Source organism: Sarcophilus harrisii, chromosome 2 (assembly GCF_902635505.1).
Source record: "Sarcophilus harrisii chromosome 2, mSarHar1.11, whole genome shotgun sequence".
Lineage (NCBI taxonomy): Eukaryota > Metazoa > Chordata > Mammalia > Dasyuromorphia > Dasyuridae > Sarcophilus > Sarcophilus harrisii.
In genome coordinates this window covers 45520252-45544321 of record NC_045427.1, presented here as the reverse complement: position 1 = coordinate 45544321, position 24070 = coordinate 45520252, and the positions used below count along the sequence as shown (strand labels likewise).

The 24070-nt window shown below is 38.6% G+C and overlaps 1 protein-coding gene across 1 annotated transcript in view; it reads right to left on the bottom strand.

Annotated features, from left to right (window-relative positions):
• Positions 1 to 14821: 14821 nt before the first annotated feature.
• Positions 14822 to 24070, bottom strand: part of LOC100915994 (bile salt sulfotransferase-like) — a 42500-nt gene continuing 33251 nt past the window's right edge. Inside the window, exons 6-9 of the mRNA XM_031950117.1 lie at positions 18905 to 19031; positions 17903 to 17997; positions 16896 to 17076; positions 14822 to 16801 (exon numbers count right to left, since the gene is read on the bottom strand). Of these exons, the coding sequence (XP_031805977.1) occupies positions 16686 to 16801; positions 16896 to 17076; positions 17903 to 17997; positions 18905 to 19031 (519 nt within the window). The 3' untranslated portion in view covers positions 14822 to 16685. The remainder of the gene's footprint in view (positions 16802 to 16895; positions 17077 to 17902; positions 17998 to 18904; positions 19032 to 24070) is intronic.

Here is a 24070-nt window from a genome sequence, read left to right as displayed (position 1 = left end):
CAGAGTCAGCTTGAGGTCTGGGCTTAAGCTATCTTAGATGGTAAATGCTGTGACTGTTCTGTACCATTGTCACTAGGGCTAGGTTGGGGAGGGGAACAAGAAATCTTCTACCCTCACAAATAGGAAGTTCCAGAGAAAATGTTTCATGACACAGATTCAGAAAAAGAGAGGAAGAAGTCAGAAAGCATGTATATTGTTCCCCCATTTAAAATCTGCTTCAGAGGGGATTCTGGGAAGAAGTGGAGTAACTCAAAAAATCCCATGCTCTCCAGATTCTTAAGAAACAAGACTAAAGTGTGCTTCAGGGAACAAGTTAGGGCAAAACATGGACTTCCTGGGGCAACGGGAGAAGATCTGAAGAAAGATACAGACTTGGCCCTGTGAAGTGTAAATACCTCCAGGCTAGCTGGGGAAAGGTAACCTCAGCCCCAGATACAGGGATTTTTGCCTCCCACACAGGGTGAGGAGTCAGCCATCTGAAATGGGGAGGACTGAAAGCATCTCTATTGAAAAGGAACACTAGGTTTCCCTATGCTGCTGAGACAGGACCCTGGGTGAGAAGGAATCAGCACACACATGGTGAGCACAGAAGCAGAGGAGCAGAAGTGGCCTTGGCTGTGGACACTGAAAAAACAATTCTTGGTTTGGTGTTCCAGGCCCAAGGGGAGAACTAGAGGAGGACTTGAGGCTAGAGGTGCCATTTCCCCATACCTGAGGACTAAAAGTGATTACACCAACAATCCATTACAAATAATGATTAAAAAAAAATTTAGTAGGCAAAAGAGAAAGAACCCAACTACAGAAAGTTAATATGGGAATAGGGAAAACAGGAATTCATCTTCAGAGGAAGATAATGAAGTTACTTCTACCTCAAAGAGTAAGGTCAGATGGTCATACCAAAATTATAAAAGAACTCCAAAAAGACTTTAAAAATCAAATGAGAGTTGAAAAAAACCCTAAAAATAAATAATTAGTAAGAAAAATAAAAGAAAAACAAGATTATGAAAAGAAAGTCAACTAACTAGAAAAAGAAATCCCAAACCTTTCCTCATTCAATAGTATTTTATTTTTCCAAATACATGTAAAGATAGTTTTCAATATTTATTTTTGTAAGATTTTGTGGTTTTTTCTCCTCCTTTCCTTACTTCTTCCCTCCCCAAGATAGTAAACAATCTGATATAGGTTAAATATGTATAATCCTTTTAAACATATTTCCACATTTGTCATGTTGTGCAAGAAAAATCAGATCAAAGGGGAAAAACCCATGAGAAACAAACAAACAAAGGTAAAAATACTGTGCTTCAATTCACATTCAATCCTCATTATTCTCTCTCTGTATGTGGATGGCATTTTCTATCCCAAGTCTATTGGAACTTGTGGGGAGCCAGCTATAAGTCTTTTTGAGTGCAAGTAGCTGAAGTGAAGATCTCTCATACCTCCAAAGTAGTTCAAGCCTATAGGCCTAAGTTTCAGTTTCTTGAAAATCACGTGGTAGAGGAGGGATAGAAGGATAAAAGATTTATAACCTGTCAACATTCCAATTCCTAATCAGGGAACACAACCTATGTAGCCAATCAGAATGTATATGAGAGGTACTGGGGGTAGGTCTGGTTTTTTTCTTGAGGTATTCTGTATAAAAGTTACAAGGGGGCACTGGTGGGCGGCTCTCTTCTGGCTCTGGACACATCCCTTTTGCTCGGAGTCTGGATGACTGCCCGGCCCTCGCGAGGTTCTAATAAATCTTTTGTTCTATACCTTGAGATACCCCTGAGAGTTTAATTTTGGATAAAAGCATCCCACACACTTTGGAAGACCAAAGCAAGATGAGGGCACTTGGAGGATCTCAAGGGACTTGGTAAGGCCAATTCCACAGCCAATAACTCATATCTGACCTCCTTTAAATCATTTACTGGGGATAAGAAGGTTGAAATGACCAATATATTTTATTTTATAAACAGAGTATCCTTTAAAGGATAAACCTTGATTAATAGAACAAGGAAATGTCGCAGCCTTTTCTGAAATCAGCCTGCTCGTCATTTTTTATAGAATATTAATATTCTATTACATTCATATAACATAACTTATTCAGCTTCTATATTCCTCCTTATTCTATTCCTCTATTTCTCTATAAATTTAGAAGACTTTTGTACTTATGTTTGTGTATATACAACTAATTCATATAATATAATTACTCTTTGTTTTTTCCTATATAGTCTTGCTTTTTAGAATCACATCACACTCAACTCTACTCCAGCCTTCTTGGGTAAATGGGGAGGAAGAAGGAGAAAAAGGGAATAAAAGAAAACCTACAGGGAAGAAAAGATAAACAGGTTCAAACACAATATGTAATATTTATTATATAGACTTTCTTAAAATGGAAATTTATTATATCCTCTCTCTCTGTTTCTCAGTGAGGAAATTGGGATTAAGAAACTTGCCGAGGATCCCATAGATAGTAAGTGTTGTGTTTGAGGCTGGATTTAAGCTCAGGGCCTCCTGACTGCAGAGTTGGTGCTTTATGTGATGTAATAAGGACTCTGTGGTCCCCTGATTTTGTGGGGGAGGGCCTGCATTAGAAAACCCTGAATCTCCTGACAATCCCTCACCACCCTTTCACTTGGCCTTGGGAAACTCCTAAAATAATAGCCACACTTTTTCACTTGGCTGCAGAAAACTCCCCAAATAATCCCTACCTTCAATTCATTTGGAGATCCTGGCTTTGGGAATAACCACCCATTATTGACCTAGAAATTACTCCCTTAATTCATCTGGAGATCATCCCTAGCCCCGGGCCATACAAAACTAAATAAAATTGAACCCTGTATCCCAAATCTTTGCTATCTTCCTAATTAGGATCCTAGCTGGTTGAAAGAGAACTGCTCAGTGTCAATAAACCCATTTTTGCCAAAATCTGACTTGGAGATTGGGACTGTGAATTCTTTCTCAAAATCTGCCAGACTGGCCTGGAGACCCTTGAAGGCTGTTAGAGTGTCTCATCCCTCAACATCTCTCCGGTGTCGTTTAGCTGTCCCTCCAATCCTCTCATGTTCTGCTGTGCACGTGGCATTTTTTCCCCCCGTTTCTGTTGCTTTTTCTATTTTGTATTTAAGTTTTTAAAAAAATAAATTTTTAACAAATCTACTGAGTAGCTCTTGATGGCTTAGTGACAAATTGGAAGATTGCTTGGTCATTGCAAAACATTAAATTCTTAATCACTAAGCACATGAAGCTCACCAGAAGTCATTCAGGGTCCTATGCAGGGCTTTTTAAACTTTTTCCACTTGTGACTCCTTTTCTGTGAGAATTTTTTACATGATCCCAGGTATATAGATATGTAAAATAGATACATAAATCAAACATTTATGATAATAAATCATAATTTGGTGACTTCCATATTCAGTTACAAGACCATATAGGGTTGAAATTTGCAATTTTAAGAAGCTGGCGATTAGATAACCTCTCCTGTGTCTGGCATAATTAATAATTAATGCTCTTTCGTTGGTTCATTGGTTGATTGATTGATTGACTGAAGGTACTTGAGTGGCTGTGGGACAGGAAGGAATATTTCTTCCTTGTATCCTTCAAAAGGCTGTTTTCCATGGAGCCTTCTTTTCCAGTTTCCCATAGAGCCTTATCTCTCACTTCCCCTGATGGTATCTAGAATTTTAGGGTTTAGGATTTGCCCCGACTTATCTTTCCATAGATGGTGCAGTGTATAGAGTACCAGACCTGGAGTCAGGAAGATTTGACTAAATCATTCAAATAATTTAAGCTCTGTCTTCTTTGGTGTCCCTCTCCATAAAATGGTGATAATAGCATCTAAGCCCTAGCATTGTTATGAGGATCAAATTAGATAATATTTGTAAAGTATTTTGAAAACTTAAAAGCACTATGTAAATGCTAGCTACTATTGTGGTTCTGAAAACCCAGGGCTAACCACAGATCTTGGGCCATCACCAGTCATCCTGACTTTTGTCTTGCCATTAGATTACAATGACACACACGAGAGAGTCAAGCTGACGACTTTGGGCAACTCTGCTTCACTTAAATGCAATTCATGCACAAATCAAGATGTTACTCCATGGATGTCATCAGTCCCCTTTGAAAGAAAAGATAAACAATATTTGTACTAATGGCAATACCATTATTTAATCATCACCTCAGCTCTGTCATAAAAGACCTCTGAAAGGGAGGAGGAGCAGAGTTACTCACTCGAGTTGGGACCCTCCTTGAGGGAGATTTGTGTCCCATTCACCATGTGCTTCTAGATGTTTTTTCTGTTCTTTCCTCCCTCCCCCATTACTCCTCACCCTGATCAGTTCCCCATCCTCATTTTTAGTCTTTGGGTAGTGTAAATCCAAGTGGACAGTAAAGTCATCAAGCATTCATTACATGCTTACTACTGTGGCTCAGTCTGATTCCTAGAAACCCCCAATGAACTAGGGAGTCTCTGGGGACTTTCCAATTTAACCATTCCCCTGTAGTCATAGTGTCACGGAATCTCTGAGAAACAGTCCAACCCAGGGGACCAATGGCTGAGTCTGACCAGGCCTTGATGCAATCCCCCCTTCTTCCCCTCCTGATTTGTAGTTTTTATTTTTATGACCTCTGCACTAACCCCACCCCAATCTCAGTTCAGTCTGCAGCTCTGCTTGCATGGAACTGCTTGAGAGAAATAAAAGCACATATATAACCTAATTCTGTTTGTCTTTCTTAAATCAAATTCTGAGCTAGACACTGTACTAAGCACTGGAGATATAAAGAAAGGCAAATTCTGTCCCTGCTGTCAAAGAGCTTCTTGGGGGTCTATTGGGAGAGACAACATGTCTATAAATAGGTACATAGAATGAAAACTTGGAGGAGAAGGCTTTAACAACTGAGAGAACTGGGAAATGAGAAATAAAAGTCAAATTAGGAAAATGGTGAAAACTATTTCATGGCTACAGCTCTCTTAAATATAGGCAATGACCAGACTGGAGCAGCATGGGGGTGGCAGTTAAAAAACTCACAGTGTTTACTGCAATCCTTTGGGGCCAGAATTTTATCTTGCAGTGCCAATGAATTTTGTCTTTCTGACTTATTTTGGGAAATGAAGACATTACGAATTTTAAAATATTTCATTTTGGCTGATTTAACATGTCAATATATTACCCTGCTATCCAAATCCTGAAATGACAAACAAACAAATCTTTGACAAAAATTAGCAGAACTTGCCAAGGAGAGGTGGGTAAAATTAAGCTTTGTCATCCCAGAGGTAAAGGAACTTTCTCTGCTCACTAATATCTGTGTAACTTTCATCTTAAGGAGAGTTCTTTTCATCTGCATTTTCCCCGCTATCTCTAGATGTCAGAGAATGGCAGGAAGTATGGAGGTGAATTTCCCAGGAATTTAAAATAAAAGCAATCACCAAATGAGAACAGATGTAAAATGCTTTGTTCACTTTAGGGCACTATGTCAATGCTAGCTAATTTTAGGGTTTGGAGGACCGTACCCATTCTGCCACTCTTTGCCTTTCCATGGATGATATAGTGCTGAATCTGGAGTCAGGAAGATTTGAGTTTAAATTCAGCTTCAGACACCAGTCTTTAGATTCCCAGGTACATTTAATGCCAGGTGGGAAGTCTCAGTGGAGAAAGTTGAGATGTCAGTCCTTACCAGGAGGGGCCGAATGTTGCATATGGGGTGAATGAGACCCCAATAAAAAGGCCTAAACAAAGACCAGGTCTTTGGCAGCTATGTAGATCATAAGGAGGGGTGTTAATAGGAGAAGACCTGAATTAACTGTAAGCAGTTGGGAAGCCAAGCTACTCCTTGAGGGAAGCAGAGAGGAGCACTGATGGGATTATTCTGTCCCTAAGTGGGCCTTTTATTTTTTAGTAGACCTTTTGTTCCCTGCACTGACAAAATTATCAATCCCCACAGTTTAATACAGGGATCCTCAAACTTTTTAAATAGGGGGCCAGTTCACTGTCCCTCAGACTGTTGGAGGGCCCGACTATAGTAAAAACAAAACCTTTGTTTTGTGGGCCTTTAAATAAAGAAACTTCATAGCCCTGAGTGAGGGGGATAAACGTTCTCAGCTGCTGCATCTGGGTTGCAGGCAGTAGTTTGAGGACCCCTGAATGTATACCATCAGAATACTTTCCATATAAAAGACAATTCCCCCCCAATGCCTATTAGGACCTAAATCCTTTTTAGGATTAGCCTTCCAGTCAATGGCATCAATCCCCTGCCTTTAAAACTTCTTCTTTAGGAATTTAGCCTGATTTATAGAGTCAAGAATTCATTAGAAATTTGCCATACCTTAGTGACATCTTCCTTAACAGCATCTTCTTCCTTAATGGAATTTCCTCCTGGTTAAAATGTGATTTCCACTGGAGATGTAGCTTTAGACTTTTCTCTTGTTAATTGTTAAAAACAACAACAACAACAACAACAACAAAAAAAAAAACAATGGATTTAGCCCGCTATTAGTAGTGTAATAACATCTTTGTCTACATTTGGAGATGGTCTAAACCTACAATTTCTTTTGAGATACCTTGAGACGCTGGTCTGTAACTCCAATATACTTTTGGGATTTAAAACCCCATCATTTGGTGGGAAATTCCATCATTTGGGGTTGTCAATGGAAATGTTCAAAGTTAATATTTATTTCTTTTTTCAATGTAGTAAAAAGTAAAGTTGAGTTAAGATTTCAGAACCTACTGAAAGGTTTCAATTCCATTTCAATAAAAATTATTTATGAGTGGATAATCCTTTCAAGGTCACTCAAAGTTAGAAGGAGATCATAATCTTAATGGAAGAATGATGAATGTGAACCAAATAAATTATGGATTTTTGTCAAGAATATTCATGATGGGAACTCTGGACCAGCTTATGGGCTGTACCAGCTTATTCTCAAGAATTGCTAAAGATGAACCCATCCTGTTTCTTTATTGTGAGAAATGAATGAGCATTTGGGTTCTATAATTATGAAAATTAAATTGGAGAAATGAAACAAATTAGAAAACTGAAGTCCACAAGGATATCAAAGAATGATCAAGGGTGGAGGTCACCTTCTCCCAAAAGAATGTAAGTTCCTTGGGGACAGGGACTGACTTTTATATTCAGGAGTGGTGATTGAAAATAATCTTTTGTTCTTTGCCCTTAGTCCTTCTCTGTGAGCTTTCTCACTTTCTGGAATGGAAGCTCCTTTGGGTCAGAGACTGGCTATGTAATGAGGGGTGGAGATTCATATTGTGTAACTTCTGTAACATCCAATTAATGGGGAATAAGAGGAGGGACTTGTGCTTCAGGATAGGAAATAAAATGCTGCCTTTGGAGTTTCAAAGGTGTGTCTACTCTCCTAGGTAATCATTCTTGCAAGAAAGCAAAATCTTTCCTGCATTCATCTGTGAGTCAGTGGAGTTCTTGGTAAGATATTTTGTTGACAAGTCAAGACATCATTCTCTCTCTTTTTTTTCCCTTTTATTCATTTTTTTAAAATTTTTTTAATAGCCTTTTATTTACAGGTTATATGTATGGGTAACTTTACAGCACTGACAATTGCCAAACCTCTTGTTCCAATTTTTCCCCTCCTTCCCCCCATCCCCTCCCCCAGATGGTAGGATGACCAGTAGATGTTAAATATATTAAAATATAAATTAGATACACAATAAGTATACATGACCAAATCGTTATTTTGCTGTACAAAAAGAATCAGACTCTGAAATATTGTACAATTAGCCTGTGAAGGAAATCAAAAATGCAGGCAGGAGAAAATATAGGGATTGGGAATTCAATGTAATAGTTTTTAGTCATCTCCCAGAATTCTTTCGCTGGGCGTAGCTGGTTCAGTTCATTACTGCTCCATTGGAACTGATTTGGTTCATCTCATTGCTAAGAATGGCCAAGTCCATCAGAAATGGTCATCATATAGTATTGTTGTTGAAGTATATAATGATCTCTTGGCCCTGCTCGTTTCACTCAGCATCAGTTCGTGTAAGTCTCTCCAGGCCTTTCTGAAATCATCCTGTTGGTCATTTCTTACCGAACAATAATATTCCATAATATTCATATACCACAATTTATTCAGCCATTCTCCAATTGATGGGCATCCACTCAGTTTCCAGTTCAAACAGGGCTGCCACAAACATTCGTGCACATACAGGTCCCTTTCCCTTCTTTATGATCTCTTTGGGATAGAAGCCCAGTAGTAGCACTGCTGGATCAAAGGGTATGCACATTTTGATAACTTTTTGAGCATAGTTCCAAATTGCTCTCCAGAATGGTTGGATGTATTCACAGTTCCACCAACAATGTATTAATGTCCCTGTTTTCCCACATCCCCTCCAACATTCCGCATTATCTTTCCCTGTCATTCTAGCCAGTCAAACAGGTGTATAGTGGTATCTCAGAGTTGTCTTAATTTGCATTTCTCTGATTAATAATGACTTGGAGCATCTTTTAACATCTTTTCATATGGCTAGAAATAGTTTCAATTTCTTCATCTGAGAATTGTCTGTTCATATCCTTTGACCATTTATCAGTTGGAGAATGGCTTGATTTCTTATAAATTAGAAAGATGTCATTCTCAAGAGTCCTCTTTGAGAATGTATATCAAACAACACCTGGGTTAAAGCATCAGACTTCTATTCAAATTAGGAGGAGTTGGGCCAACAAAACTAAGAAGACTGCCAAGGTTTACCCCATGATGAGATGTGCAGGAGGGTGTTGATGATGGGGAGCCAATTGTGAAATTTTCACTGTGAGCATTTATACTTCAGAAATAAATGTTACAAATCAGTGCTAGATTTATTGTTTTGTTGTTTTAAAATTATGCAGAAAATTTAGATAAAATTTAATAGTATGTTAAGGCTTTTCCTAGAGAGCCAATTGAATTTTTAAAAAAATGTTTTATTTTTAATTTTCTTTTTTTTCTTTTCCTTTTTCTTTCTTCCTTTCCTTCCTTCCTTCTTTCTTTCTTTTCTGAGGCAATTGGGGTTAAGTGACTTGCCCAGGGTCACACAGCTAGGAAGTATTAAGTGTCTGAGACCAGATTTGAACTTAAGTTCTCCCAACTTCAGGGCTGGTGCTGAGCTTTTTGATTTTCAAAAGATATATATGGGTAATTTTTCAACATTAACCTTTGCCAAACTTGTGTTCCAATTTTTCTCCCATTTTCCCCCATCCTTTCCCTTAACAAGTAATCCAATATATATTAAACATGGTAAAAATATATGTTAAATCTAATATATGCATATATATTTATACAATTATCTTGCTGCACAAGAAAAATCAAATCAAAAAGGGAAAAAATGAGAAAGCAAACAAACGACAAAAAGAGTGAAGATGCTATGTTGTGGTCCACACTCAGTTTCCACAGTCATCTCTCTGGGTGTAGATGACTCTCTTCATCACAAGATCATTGGAACTGGTCTGATGTAGAGAGCCACAGAGAGTGGGGGAACTATGGGTGAGGTATAAGATCCTTCAGCTCAGAGGGAACCTGCTGACAATGTCTAGCTTGGCTCTCATCTCCCCTTGGGAGTGAGCATCCTAGCCTTCCTGAGAAGTCAGGGTGCATGACAACCTGTGTTCTACTTGAAGCAGAGATACTTACAGCAAAGAGGCATCTACATAATAACAAGGTGCTTATAGTTAGTACATGCACAGTGTGCAATAGTGATATAATTGTACTAAGGTATTTAAGGCTGAGAGAACTTGAAATAAATGGACTCCATGCTTGACCATACATGTGGGTTCCTGCCTCTTCACTGCTCTCCCAAGATCAAGGACACAGGCTGGTACCAAGATGCTCCGGAGAGCTAGTCTGGTTGATACAGTTTGAATCATCTTATTGTTAAAAAGAGTCATGTCCATCAGAATTGATCATTGAATAATCTTGTTGCCATGTACAATGATCTCCTGGTTCTGCTCATTTCACTTAACATCAGTTCATGTAAGTCTCTCCAGGACTATCTGAAATCATCCTGCTGATCTTTTCTTATAGAAAAATAATATTCCATAACATTCATAACCATAATTTATTCAGCCATTTTCTAATTGATGAGCATCCACTGAGTTTCCAGTTTCTGACCACTACAAAAAGGGCTGCCACAAACATTTTTGCAGATGTGGGTCCCTCCTTTAAGATCTCATTGGGTTACAGGCCCAGCAGAGACACTGTTGAATCAAAGGGTATGCACAGTTTGATTGCCTTTTGAACATAGTTCCAAATTGCTCTCCAGAATGGTTGGATCATTTCACAACTCCACCAACAATGTATTAGTGTCCCAGTTTTCCCACATCCCCTCTAACATTCATCATTATTTTTCCCTGTCATCTTAGACAACTAAGAGGTGTGTAATGGTACCTCAGAGTTGTCTTAATTTATATTTCTCTGATCAATAGTGATTTAGAGCACCTTTTCATAGGACTAGAAATGGTTTTTCTTCATCTGAAAATTGTCTTTTCATAACCTTTGACCATTTATCAATTGGAGAATGGCTTGAAGTGTTATAAATTTGGGTCAATTCTCTATATATTTTAGAAATGAGGCCTTTATCAGAACCTTTAAATATAAAAATGTTTTCCCAGTTTATTGTTTCCCTTCTAATCTTATCTGCATTAATTTTGTTTGTACAAAAACTTTTAAACTTAATACAATCAAAATTATCTATTCTTCATTCAATCATGATTTCCAGTTCTTCTTTGGTCACAAATTCCTTCCTTCTCCACAGATCTGAGAGGTAAACTATCTTATGTCCTTCTAATATGCCTAAAATATCACTCTTTATGTCTAAATCATGAACCCATTTCAATCTTATCTTGGTATAGGGTGTTAGATGTGGATCAGTGCTTAGTTTCTGCTATACTAGTTTCCAATTTTCCCAACAGTTTTTATCAAATAGTGATTTTTTATTCTAAAAGTTGAGGTTTGGGGGTTTTGTCAAACATTGGATTACTATAGTCATTGACTAGTTTGTCCTGTGAACCTTACATATTCCATTGATTGACTATTCTATTTCTTAGCCAGTACCAAATGGTTTTGATGACTGTTACTTTGTCATGTAATTTTATATTTGATAGCTAGACTATCTTTATTTGCATTTTTTCATTAATTCCCTTGAAATTCTTGACCTTTTGTTCTTCCAGATGAACTTTGTTATTGTTTTTTCTAGATCTGTAAAATAATTTCTTGGGAGTTTGATTGGTATGGCACTAAATAAGTAAATTAATTTAGGTAGTACTATCATTTTTATTATATTAGCCTACCCATGAATGCTTGATATTTTTCCAGTTGATTAGATCTGAATTTAATTGTGTAGAAAGTGTTTTGTAGTTATGTTCATATAGTTCCTGACTTTGCCTTGGTAGATAGACTCCCAAATATTTTATATTATCAACAATTATTTAAATGGAATTTTCCTTTGTATCTCTTACTGTTGGACTTTGTTGGTAATATATGACAATGCTAATGATTTGTATCTTTCAATTTTGCTAAATTTGTGAATTGCTTCTAATAGTTTTTTAGTTGATTCTCCAGGGTTCTCCAAGTATACCAGCATATCATCTGCAAAGAATGATAATTTGATTTCCTCATTACCTACTTTTAATTTCTTTAATCTCTTTTTTTCTCTTATTGTCAAAGCTAATGTTTCTAATACAATGTTGAACAGTAATGGTGATAGTGGGCAACCTTGTTTCACCCCTGATCTTATTGGGAATGATTCTAGTTTATCCCCATTACATATGATGCTTGCTGATGGTTTTAAATAGATGCTACTGATCATTTTAAGGAAAAGTCCATTTATTCCTATACTCTCTAGTATTTTTAATAGGAATGGATATTGGATTTTATCAAATGCTTTTTCTGCATCTATTGAGATAATCATATGATTTTTGTTAGTTTGGTTATTGATATAGTCAATTCTGTTAATAGTTTTCCTAATGTTAAACCAGCCCTGCATTCCTGATATAAATCCTACTTAGTCATAGTGTATTATCCTAGACGTGACTTTCTGTAATCTCTTTGCTAATATTTTATTTGAGATTTTTTTTGCATCAATATTCATTAGGGAAATTGGTGTATAATTTTCTTTCTCTGTTTTTACCCTACCTGGTTTATGTGCCATATTTACTATATGGTATCAGCACCATAGGAAATTGGTAGGACTTCTTTTTTCCCCTATTTTTTCAAATAGTTTGCATAGTATAATTGTTCTTTAAATGTTTGGTAGAATTCACATATAAACCCATGTGGCCCTGGAGATTTTTTCTTCAGGGATTGATTAATAATAATAAATGGAACTATTTAAGTAATTTATTTCCTTTTCTGTTAATCTGGGCAGCCAATTGAATATTTACCAATACACTATCACAGAGGTTATGTTTGAAGATGTTTAAGACTGGAAATTTTATTTGGTTTTTCTGTTTGCAACCCTCGAGGGAGAAAGCCTCCTCACTGGACTTTGTTGGAGAAGAGATTAAGAATATTTATACTTGTAGAATGGTTGCTAAGAATGTTTCTCTCTCAGTCTCCTTTCCCCAGCCTTCTCTCCCCAACCCATCCTCCTAATCTCCTTTTCTGTTTCAGATTCAATTAAATGTGTTTGCTGATCCTATGTTGATTGCCTAGGTTTCTGTTAGCATGGTTACAATAAAATAGCTGCACCTAAATTAATTTAAACAGGGATTCTTAACCTAGGGTTCAGGAATATTTAAAAACTATATTTTGATAGCTGTAGTTTATGTATGTGTTTAAAAGCAGTGCTGGAACACACTCAAAAAGGTTAAAAATCTTCATCATAGAGGACCCTAGCTTTTCACTGAAGTGGGGGCTCAGGCTACATAGGGTATATTTACTAACAGTAGCTTTTCCTTTCTCAGAAAAATAACTCAACCCAATAGCTAATCTATTCCCAATGTTCAAAAAAGTTTATCCCTTTCTTCATGGTGGTCAACCAAATCATAGAATGAGCCTTCTAATTGCTTAAAATCCCACTACAAGGCTACGAATTCATTAAAAAGACTACAGGACCTTGATCTAAAAGATTCTCAACTCTCCTGGAGAACAAAGGAGCATTGATGAGAAGCTATTTTTTAGTGGGAGGGCTTTGAAAGATCAGGTTAAAAGGAGCTTCAGTATTAGAATTTTGCACAGCTTCTCATTTTCTATTGGAAACTTCTTATAAGGATATGGCTTTGACTCATGCCTAATTGTGACAGGAGACTTTGCAATAACAAGTTGCAATAACTTTTTGCAAAGACAGTTGCAATAACAAGCCAACAAGCTGCAGGTGTTCAATAGTCTTGGATGAACATTTCCCCTCCTGTTCTCCCCATCTCTTAATTAGCATTTAAATATTTGATGGATAAAAAATGTTATTTACTAGTATTCTTTTGTTTCTGGTATAGATTTCTGTGTTTAAAGTGTGAGCCAGGACTCCCTCAGACAATGGAAGAAAAAGTCAAGGGTTGGGATAGGGCCTTTTGCTTTAGGATCTGTATAATCTTGTGTTTTGTGCTTTGTGCTTTGCACTCCTTTACTGACTACACCTTGTCTGTTAGGAGTTGCCCTTTCTCATGAGATCATAATAAATCTTTTTTTTTTTTCTTTTTACCTTGGGAGTGTCTGATTTTAATTTGGGTTGGGGTCATAGTGGTACCACACACTATGACCTTCAACTGCCTGGCAAGATGAATAATACATACTGTGTCCTATGGGTACTATAGGTAATAGGAATTATTTCATTAATCTATGTTTAAATTTGAGAGAGACTTCATGACCTAATACATAGAAGAGTAGCCTTGGAGTCAGCAATACCCAAATTTAAATCTATCCTCAGATACTTATCTGGGCAAGTTATTACTCTTTGCCTCAGTTTCCTTATCTGTAAAATAGAGACAATAATATCTACCTTCCAAATTTCTTGTGAAGAGCAAATGTATTGTTATGCTCTTAGTACAGTGTCTAACACATAGTAGGTTCCATGTAAAAGTTATTGTTTTTTGTTATTATTATTATTTAACCCCTCCCTCAGTCTCAAGGGGATCCCTAAGTTATAGATGGATTGTGATCTGTGTTAATGGAGGGAGTTCCCATACCAGGAGTTCTCCACAAATCATTTGTATATGGTTAGCTTTTGACCTGTTTTTCTCGGTTTCTTTTCTATCATTTCTGTCCTTTTACCTAAATTCCCCCAAGAGCATGATCTAAAACATCTCCTATAGTTACCCAGACACTTGCTACCTGTGGTCAAATTGACTGACATGATGACAAAAAAAAAAAAAAGGATCACCACGGAAATATGAAACTGCCTAACCTAGGAAGGGGTATAAGGAAATTCAGAGTCGCTGCTATTATTCTATTTTTGTAGAAAGCATCAGCATAGAAATAGCAAAGGTGAGAGACCTACTGGAATTTCCAAATGCAAATTTCTGGTCACAGACTACCTTCTCAGCATCAAACTCCCACCTAGGAGGTCCATTAGTGTCACTAGCTTGAAGCAGTAATGGAATTTAATTTATCGATTTCCTCCCCTCACTCCACTCACCCCAGCTCTCCTTCTTCTCTGTAGTGGCTCATGCTGCTAAGCTTTCTCAATCATCCTATCCCCAAAATGGGCCAGTGGCAAATGAAACTCATCAGACCTGAACCATTGGACCATCACCAGCACTTCCCATTGTTCTGTTCTCACTGAACTCTTAAGTACAATTTAGAGAAAAGGGATAATGAGCAGAATTGTCATGCCAACCTAACCAGCCATTTACAGCATCAACACAGCAGTGGCATAAGAGAGTTTCTTTTTTCCCTCCATCCATATGAAATGCATTTTGGTTTTTAACAGATGGGCATTTAATGGGCCTGGGTACAACATTTGATCATTAAAACTAGAGGAGAAAAGAGATTCTCAGCCAAGTAGAAAGGTTTGGGATGAGGGTGGGGGTAATGTATGTCAAAACAGAGCTCTTATCATGTATATGTTTTGTCACTTGTCCTGACTTGTACAGATCCACATGTGAGTTGGCTCCAGGGACATATTCCTTTATTATGATCAACATTTAGTGTTTGCCTGACATTCTCTATCAACCAGCTCCTTATAGCATTTAGGTAAAGGTGATATTTGGGGGGGGGGGGGTTTCCTATAGGAGAGGGATTATCATAAAGGCAAAAAAATTACATAGGATTAATGAGCATTAGTAAAGACTTCAGCCCAGATAAGTCATGAGCTCTCTTATGCAATGTGCCTGCCAGTGAATACTCTTCTGGAAAGGGGAGCAAGGTCTACAGTTCATCATCGAGTTCCCGGAGATGTTAAGTGACCTATACTGAGATCCAGAAAGGTCAGCCTATATCGTTTAACCCATTATTAAATTCCAAGCCAGGAGTATGCGTCATGATATACCCTTGGCTTGACTTGTTCAACTTAATTTAACTAGCATTTCATGAGCATCTGTTATGGGAGGTACTGTGATAAGAGCTAGAGATAACAGAGATAAAGATGTATATAAGATGACGTGGTCATTGCCAATTCCAGAAGAGAACAAAGAAAATCCTCACTTGATCTTTCCATACTGCTATGTTCTATTTCTCTTCTGCCCTTTATAGCTAAAGTCCTCTATATTCTTATATTCTCTCCTCTCAGTTTCTTAACCCCTTACAGTCAGGCTCCCAACCTAATCATTCCACTGAAACCAGCCTCTCTAAAATTACCAGTGATGTATTAGTGGCCAAATCCAATGGCCTTTTCTCAATCTTTACTCTCCTTACTCTTTGCAGTATTTGACATTATTGATCATCCTCTTCTCTCTGGGTTTTCTGGACACCACTTTGTTCTGGTCCTCCTCCTACCTATCTGACTACTTCTCCCGTGTCTTTATCTAAATCGTTTGCTCTCACTACAGGTGTTTCTCATAGTTTTGCCTTAGACCCACTTCTTTTCTCCCTTTCATTTAGGGATCTTATCATTTCTCATGGATTTAATTGCCATCTCTACACTGAGGATTCCCAAATCTAACTATTTAGTTCCAACCTCACTGCTGGACTTCAGTCTAGAGTCTTGAATTGGATATCTTTCTCTTAAATCTTTCCCCAATCCCCAACATCATCCTTCCAGTCCTTCAGGGTAACAACTTAAATGTCATCCTCCCACCAAAGAAAGCCAGTGTAAAGTCATGGAGTGTTGCATGTGAGAAACAAATAGGCTAGCATAGCTGGAAAAAAATATGCTAAGCATTTATTAAGGACCTACTATATTTAAACTCTCAACTCTCTTATTTGGGCCTTATAAGAGCCCTAGGAACTGTTATTATTATCCTCATTTTATAATTGAAGAAACTGAGGCAGATAAAGGTTAAGTGACTTGCCTGGTATCACACAGCTAAGAGGTGTCTGAGGCTGGATCTGAATTCAGGTTTTCCTGACTCCAGATTCAGCAATCTAGGCAAAAACAAATCCATTCTTCCCAGAAGAAAGTGAATTGCCTTCTTTGGTTAAGTAACTTTCCTTTTGTAAACTGTGGAATAACCTCTCGAGTGTCTTATTTTGTTCCAAAATGAGCCCTTTACACATAAAGAACATGAGGCTCTTTACTAGAGGACACTCTACAGCTTATTAAAGTAGGATGGAAAGAGGGTCAGAGGAAAGGTAAAGCATCATTACAAGAAGCCTGAGATAAAGGGTCTGAGTTTTGTTTTCCTGGTTATTCCTGAGACCAGGGGAATTTAATGATGAGATCCCCCATCTCTCTCTGGTAGACATGATTGAATCTGGTATTCTGCTCAGGTGAGAAGTGTTCCTTCCAGTTTCCTGTTTCACCTAAAGGGAGAAAAAGATATAAAATGCTTGGATAAGTAAAGCCTTCTCCCTGGGAAAGTCCATTGAGTTTCCCACCCTAGGGAACACTCCTTACCTTTTCTCATAAACTTTCCCACACTGTGGTCAAATACATCCGAAGGGATAAGGGTATAGTTGAGCAGTTCATTTTGACTCATGAAGGAAAAACTACAGTAATGCAGAATGTTTTGAAGATCTTTGGGTTCCAGCTGTTCGCCCAGGAAGTTGGCCAGGTTCTGGATAGTCTGGCAAGGTTCCTTGGAAAGAGGACACAGGAATGAGGCTGAGGCGCCCTAGAATCCTCACATCCCTTCCTCCTCCTATCGAGGCAGTTCTGAAACCTCTACTGCTCCTGAGGAAGGAGTGAGGAGAAACCAAGCTGGGGGGACCCTAGGGGCAGGCTTGGCAAACAGGGACCAGGGCTGGAGATGGGGAGCAGGCGCTTCCTCCCTATTCCAACTGGCATCTGTTTATGAGTTTGGGTATATGTGTATATGCATGTGGATGTGTCTGAGAGAGAGTATGATTATGTTTGTGAAGGGAGTCTTCTATGACAACGTGTGTGCTTTGGTGATTGTGTGGGTATGTGTGCCTTTGTGAATATGTGTGGATGTGGGTACAGTTGTATGTGTTTGTGTTTGTGAGTGTGTCGTGTATGTATAATCCATGTGCAATGTGTGACAGCTGTGATTTGGGTATATAATATGCATATCTGTGTTTGAGGCAATGTGTGTTTGTGATTGTGTGTGTTCTTGTCAGGATGCTGGTGTGTGTTTGTGGCTCCATGATCCTGTTAACTTTACTCTCCAGCTTCCCAGCACCACTTATTTGTTTCCTCGGGAGTTCTGAGTATCTAGGAAGATCCCGGGGGACTGGAAGCTAGCACAGAAGGCTCTTTTCCAGGGGGAAAAGCTGAAGGACCAAGTTGGGAACTCCATGTACCCCACATCTCCAATTATAGCATCACCAAAACCAGGAGTAGCCTTGGCCGTGGAAGAGGACCCCTGAGAAGGCTATGTGAAGGGGCTGCAGGATCCCCCCCTGAAGACTGAGCTCAGGGACATTTGGAAAAATGTTGTCTACCTGGGACAGCTCCTCGTAAGTGATCAGAAAGAAATTCAGTTCTTGCTGAACAGATAACCAGTCCTTTATATGGTCAAACCAGGAACCATAGAACACTAGGGGAAAGAAGGCAGAGAGAGGGTCAAGGAGATGCTCTCAAGCCAAGGCCAACAGCCCCTTCGGGCTGACTGGGGAAACTGCCCAGCTCACACCCAAGGGCATCTATTTGTTTTCGACCCAAAGGAAGAACACATATTATTTGATCTTTCTGATATCAGCAGCAGAGACTTCAAGCCTTAGAAAACTTTCCAGGGGCTTGCCACTATTAGAATTTGCCTGGTTTGTTAATAAGATATAAAGAGTCGTGTGGAAAACCACCCTGACTCTGAAGTGAGGAGGGTCTAGTCTGCCATTCACCACCAGTGTGACTTTTTAAAAATCCCTGGTCCTCAATTGGCTCATCTGTAAAATGAAGGATAGTGAGAGGAAGAAGCATTTATATGATGCTTACTGTGTGCCAAGAGCTATGGCAACTGTTTACAAAAATTATCTCATTCGATCTTTACAAGAATCTGAAAGGTGACTGCTGTCACCATCCTCATTTTACAAATCAAGAATCTTTGCCAAGTAGAAGGTGACTTTTTCAAGGTCATACAGCCACCAACCTTGTCTGAAAAAGACTTCTCTTTGAAGTCTTCTAGTGATGGAGAATTTGCTTCCTCTGAGAGAGTGAAGTCCTCAACACCAGAATGAGTCCCTTCTACTTTTAGACAGCTCTGATTAGTGGGATTAGACATTAGACCAGACATTAGAAATATTTTTTTCATGACTTCATATGTATAAGGGTTATCATATTTCATATGTATAATGGGTATCATATTTCTTGTCTTCTGAATAAATGGGAAGGGGAATGAAGGAAGGGAGAGAAGTTGGAACTGAAAATTATAATTAGACATGAGCCAGACATAAGAAATGGGATTGCTTTCAAAATGGAGATCACACCCTGGGTCCCCAAATAATAACCTTTGCCCTCCAGGAAGTGGTCAAAGAAATCTTCAAAGGAATCAAATTCTGGCATAAACTTTGCCAACTTGTGGAAGTGATAGTAAGAGACCAGGACATCCTTTGGATTCCGTGCCATATACACCACCTAAGGAAAAATCAAATGAAGAATGGGTGAGAGCAATCCTGCACTAGGAACTGTTGCCTAACCAAGTTCCTTGGGGATGGCCCTGTATCCCCACTTAACTTCTCTCCCTTCTCTGTCCTACTTTCTATACTCATACGGAATCACAGAATTCAAGATTTAAACTGAGTGAACCTTACAGACCATCTGTTCATAGGATTAAAAGATAAAGAAAGGTTAGAAGACACCTTAAAAATAAGAGAACTCAACTTGTTTATTTCATAGAAACTGAATTCTAGAGAAGGGAATGATAGTGCTCTAACTAGGCTTGGTCAGCTGAGATTTTGTTTCAGGGCACTATACAGGGTGCTGACATACTAGTACTATTTTGGTATGCAGAAACAAGTGAATCTAGTAAGAATGATTCTTCCTCTCTGCCCCCCATCAACATTTTTAATAGATGGCAGTGGAATGGCAAAAAAAAAATAAAACAAAACAAAACAAAACACAAAAAATATTTGTATTTGTCCAATTTGTCTACAGCCTTCTGAAGTTCCATTTCCAGTGCCTAGTTTCAGCATTTGAGGTAACACTGATAGGAAATCTCCCAGCTGCTATAATTATTGCTTTTATCTTGCCTACTGCTGCCCATGGCCTTGGAGCACAGGACCCTGTCATAGTAGAGAGTTCAAGGGACCAGAGCTGCTGGAGGGAAAGAACAAAGTGATTTTTTCCCAACAAAAGGAGTTTGCATTGTAGATGGGACAGAGAGGGAGGTGCCCATCTACAAAGAGGCAGACAGGTCAAACCCCAGCAGTTATTCCTGACAGTTATTAATATCTACCTCCCTTTTCTATTAACCCTAAGGAGTCAAGCTAAGGAGTCATTCTCCCATTTCTTGCCCCTCCTGGTGGCTTTAGCCTGGTAGATTTTAAAGTCTCCCCCCACCCCAGACTTAGATTTTTAAAAAAGTCTATCCAATATCAAAGCTGGACCCTAGGATAGCAGAGTGATAAGGCTAGGGTTTATTAGCACTTAAATCAGGTGATTCCTTTGGTCAGAAAGACTCCCAAAGTAAATTAGAAATAGATTAGAAGGAACTAATAATACAGCTGAAATGGCCATTTCCTTTTCTACTCCACCTCTACCCCCTAAATGGCTCTGAGAAGTCAATCTGTGACAAAGGGGCCGCATGTGCAATGTGTGAGAGCAATGTGTGTGATTTGTGTGTGTAATATGCCTATCTGTGTTTGGGGCAAGGTGTGTTTGGTCTTAGCTGATATGGAAGCATTTGGATATTAGTGCAGTTATTGCTGACAGCATGACCCCCTTTAGGACTGAAAAAAGCCTGAACTACTCTTCCCTTCAGTGTCCGAGGGTTTGGAAATTGTTCATCAAGTGGACCTTTTCATCATCCTCTGCAGTAAAAATGGGGATCTGCAATTTTTCCATCTGTTTCTCTGAAATTGTGATGGTTCCTTGAGCACTATCCCAATCACACTCTCATGCAAGCGTAGTGTGGTCAGGCACCTCGGGTAAGTTTAGTGGTGGAGGTTCATGGGTAGGAGGCATTTGGGACTGAAGCTGTTGAACTGTGCTTTTGTTCCTTTGAAGAAGTAAATATAGCATGTGTTAATTTACATTCAAACTCCATAATTCTTTTTCTGGATGTGGATGGCAGTTTTGTTCCAAAGTCTATTGGGATTACTTTGAATCACTGAGCCACTGAAAAAAACCCAAGTTTTTAATAGTTGATCAATCCACATTCTTGCTGTTATTGTGTCCAATGTATTTCTGGTTCTGTTTGTTTTCCTCAGCGTCAGTTCATGTAAATCTTTCCAGGCCTTTCTAAAATCAGCTTGTTCATCATTTTTTATAGAACAATAATATTCCTTTATTTTCATACACCAGAATGTATTTAGCCATTCCCCAACTGATAAGTAGCCTGAATAATTCTTTATAAAATAGGAAAATAGTGGATGTTCTCTGTGCAATTTCTTCCCAAAGTGACAGTACCAAGATGAACTGGCTCCATTCAGGTCCTTCCTGCATCAGCAGTTCCTCAGCAGCAGCTTGAGGGAATTCTGGGTTCTCCATTTGTGGAGACTGTGTCCTGGGATCTCTTTCTCCATCTCATGAAAATTCATGTTTATGTTCTGAAGTCTGAAGTATTTCCACTCCTCTGACTCAAACTATATTTGGACTCCTTTTTGACGTTTGCCTTATGGCAAACATACCTTGATGGGTATACCTTATGAGGGTGCCCCAGGTGAGAGTTTTGGGAAATGGCTTATCCAAGACCAGGTTGATAATTTACTTTACTGCAGAGGATGATGAAAAGGTCCACTTGATGAACAATTTCTAAACCCTCAGACACTGAAGGGAAGAGTAGTTCAGGCTTTTTCCAGTCCTGAAGGGGGTCATGCTGTCAGCAATAACTGCACTAATATCCAAATGCTTCCATAGCAGCTAAGACCAAACACACCTTGCCCCAAGCAGCAGAGCTTATACTGGAACTTCTGATACTAAACCCAGAGATTTTTTTCCTCAAACTCTTCATTTTGAAGTAAGGGAAATTGGGACTTGGACAAATTATTTCCAAGCCTCGAAAGGAGGAACCAGGAAAGCTTCCTGAAGAAGGTGGAATTTGAGCTTTCTTCTTACCCCCTTACCATCTGGATCCCAATCTCATCAGTTCAAAGAAACTGCTCTCTCCAAAGTTACTAATCTCTTAGTTACCAAATCCAATGGTCTTTTTACAATCCTCTTTGTCCTTGACCTCTCTGTCAATTACTCTCTCCTCCATGATGTTTTTTTTAGGTTTTTGGGCCACCTCTCTCTCCTACATATCCTTTGCTGGATCTTCCTTCAGGTAATGTTCTCTTCTTTTTACCTTTTTCTGCTTCTCTTGAGTTCTATATTTGGAAGTCAATTTTTTTGTTTAGATCTAGTCTTTTCATCAGAAATAAATGGAATTCACCTGTTTCATTGAATGTCCATCTTTTTCCCTGAAAGAAAATGCTCAGTTCATTGGGGTAGTTTATTCTTGGCTGCATTCCAAATTCCTTTGCCTTTCAGACTATCATATTCCAGGCCCTTCAATTTTTAAGGTGGAAGCTGCTAGGTCCCAAGTAATCCTTATTTTTTTTTTTTTGAATTTTTTTTTTTCTGGCTGCTTGTAATATTTTTCCTTGGTCTGATAGTTCTGAAATTTAGCCATGATATTCTGTGGAGTTTTAATTTTGGGGTCTCTTTCAGGAGGTGATTGGTGAATTCTTTCAACGCCTATTTTACCTTCTGATTCTATGACATCAGGGCAGTTCTCTGGTGTCTAGGCTCTTTTATCATGGTTTTCAGGAAATCCAATAATCCTTAGATTGTCTCTCCTAGATCTATTTTTCCAGGTCAATTGTTTTCCCAAGTAGGTATTTTACATTTTTTTTCTATTTTTTCATATTTTTAGTTTGCTTTACTGATTGTTCAGTTTTGATTTTTAGTGAATTGTTTTCTTAATTTACTTTTTTTTAAATTTCTTTTTGTTTTTGTCCAATTTAATTTTTAAATGAGTTGTTTTGTTCTATGGATTCTTTTTTCATTTCACAAATTCTGTTTTTCAGGTAGTTGTTTTCTTTTTCCACTTTATTAAATCTATTTTTAAATGAGTTATATGCTTTTTCCATTTCACTAAGCCTATTTTGTAGTGAATTTTCTTCAGATAATTTCTTTGTTGTCTTTGCCAAATCCTCTTGTGAAGTTTTCATTTCCTATCCCCATTTTTTTCTAGCTCTCTTTCAAGACCCTTTTAAATTTCTTCTAGGAGAGCCTTGTGTGATGGGGACCAATTTATATCACCCTTTGGTGCTTCATCTAGATACAATCTGCTTTTAGTATCCTTAGGGTTTGAATCTGTTCTTCTCTTTCACCATTAAAAACTATCTATGGTCAGAGTTCTTTTTGCTTTTTTACTCATTTTTAAAAAAAAGTTGAGATCTGCTTTTAAGGCAAGGGAGATTGTCCAAACTTCTCTACCAGCAGCAGCGGCTATACTGAGTCCCTGCTGACTCACTTCTGGAGTTGGATGGGCGTGGCCAGGTCCCTTGAGACTCCAGCACTTTGGTATACACTCTTTACCTTTTGTGTTTGTGTTGAATGTTTTATAACTTCTCTGCTGATCTACTGGCTTGCCACCAGGGAAGAGTAGCCAACACTGTGATACAGTCCTCCCCGCAGATTCTCCAGTGTGTGGAGCCTGCATAGCCCTGGGGACTGAGCTACCTGCACTTGGTGTCTGTACTTGGCCTGCTTGCACTTGGCCTACCTCCCTCTGTGCCCAATTGAAACAGACTTTTCTAGTGATCTTTGAAATTATTTTCTGCTGATAATTTGTTACACTCCCCAGATTTGTGGATTCTGCCTGTCCAGACTTAATTCAGAGGCTGGATTTGATATATACTGTCAGGGTCATAGGAGAAGATCCGAAAGAACATGTGTCCTCTCTTCTATCTTGGCTCCGCCACTCCCCACCCCATAGGTAATGTTTTCTAAGAGGTGTTGGATTTTCTTCTCTTCTCCCTCCACACTAATTCACCTGGGGATCTTATCAGTTGGATGAATTTAGTTACCATCTCTATGCTGATGATTTTCAAATCTACTCTTTCTGCCCTAGTCTCTCTGTTCTCCAATCTTTCATCTTTAATTACTTTTCATACATCTTGAATTGGATGTTGAGTACACACCTTAAACACAGTATGTCCAATACAGAATTCATTTATATTCTCTCCTAAATCCTCCCCCACTCTCCAGCATCATCCTCCCATCCCTCAGGTTCATAACCTAGCAGTCATTCTGGATTTTTACTATCTCTAATCCCCCATATGCAAGCTATTACTAAGATCTATTTGTTTCACCTTTGCAATATCTTTCCCAAATTCATCTTCTTTCCCCTGACACCCTCACCTTGGTACATGTCCTCCTCTATCCACTTGAGATTCTGTTCTGAAACACAGTTTTTTCAAAGGACCCTAAATGTAGGCCTGGATCAGGCTTGAGAAGCCATCTGGTTC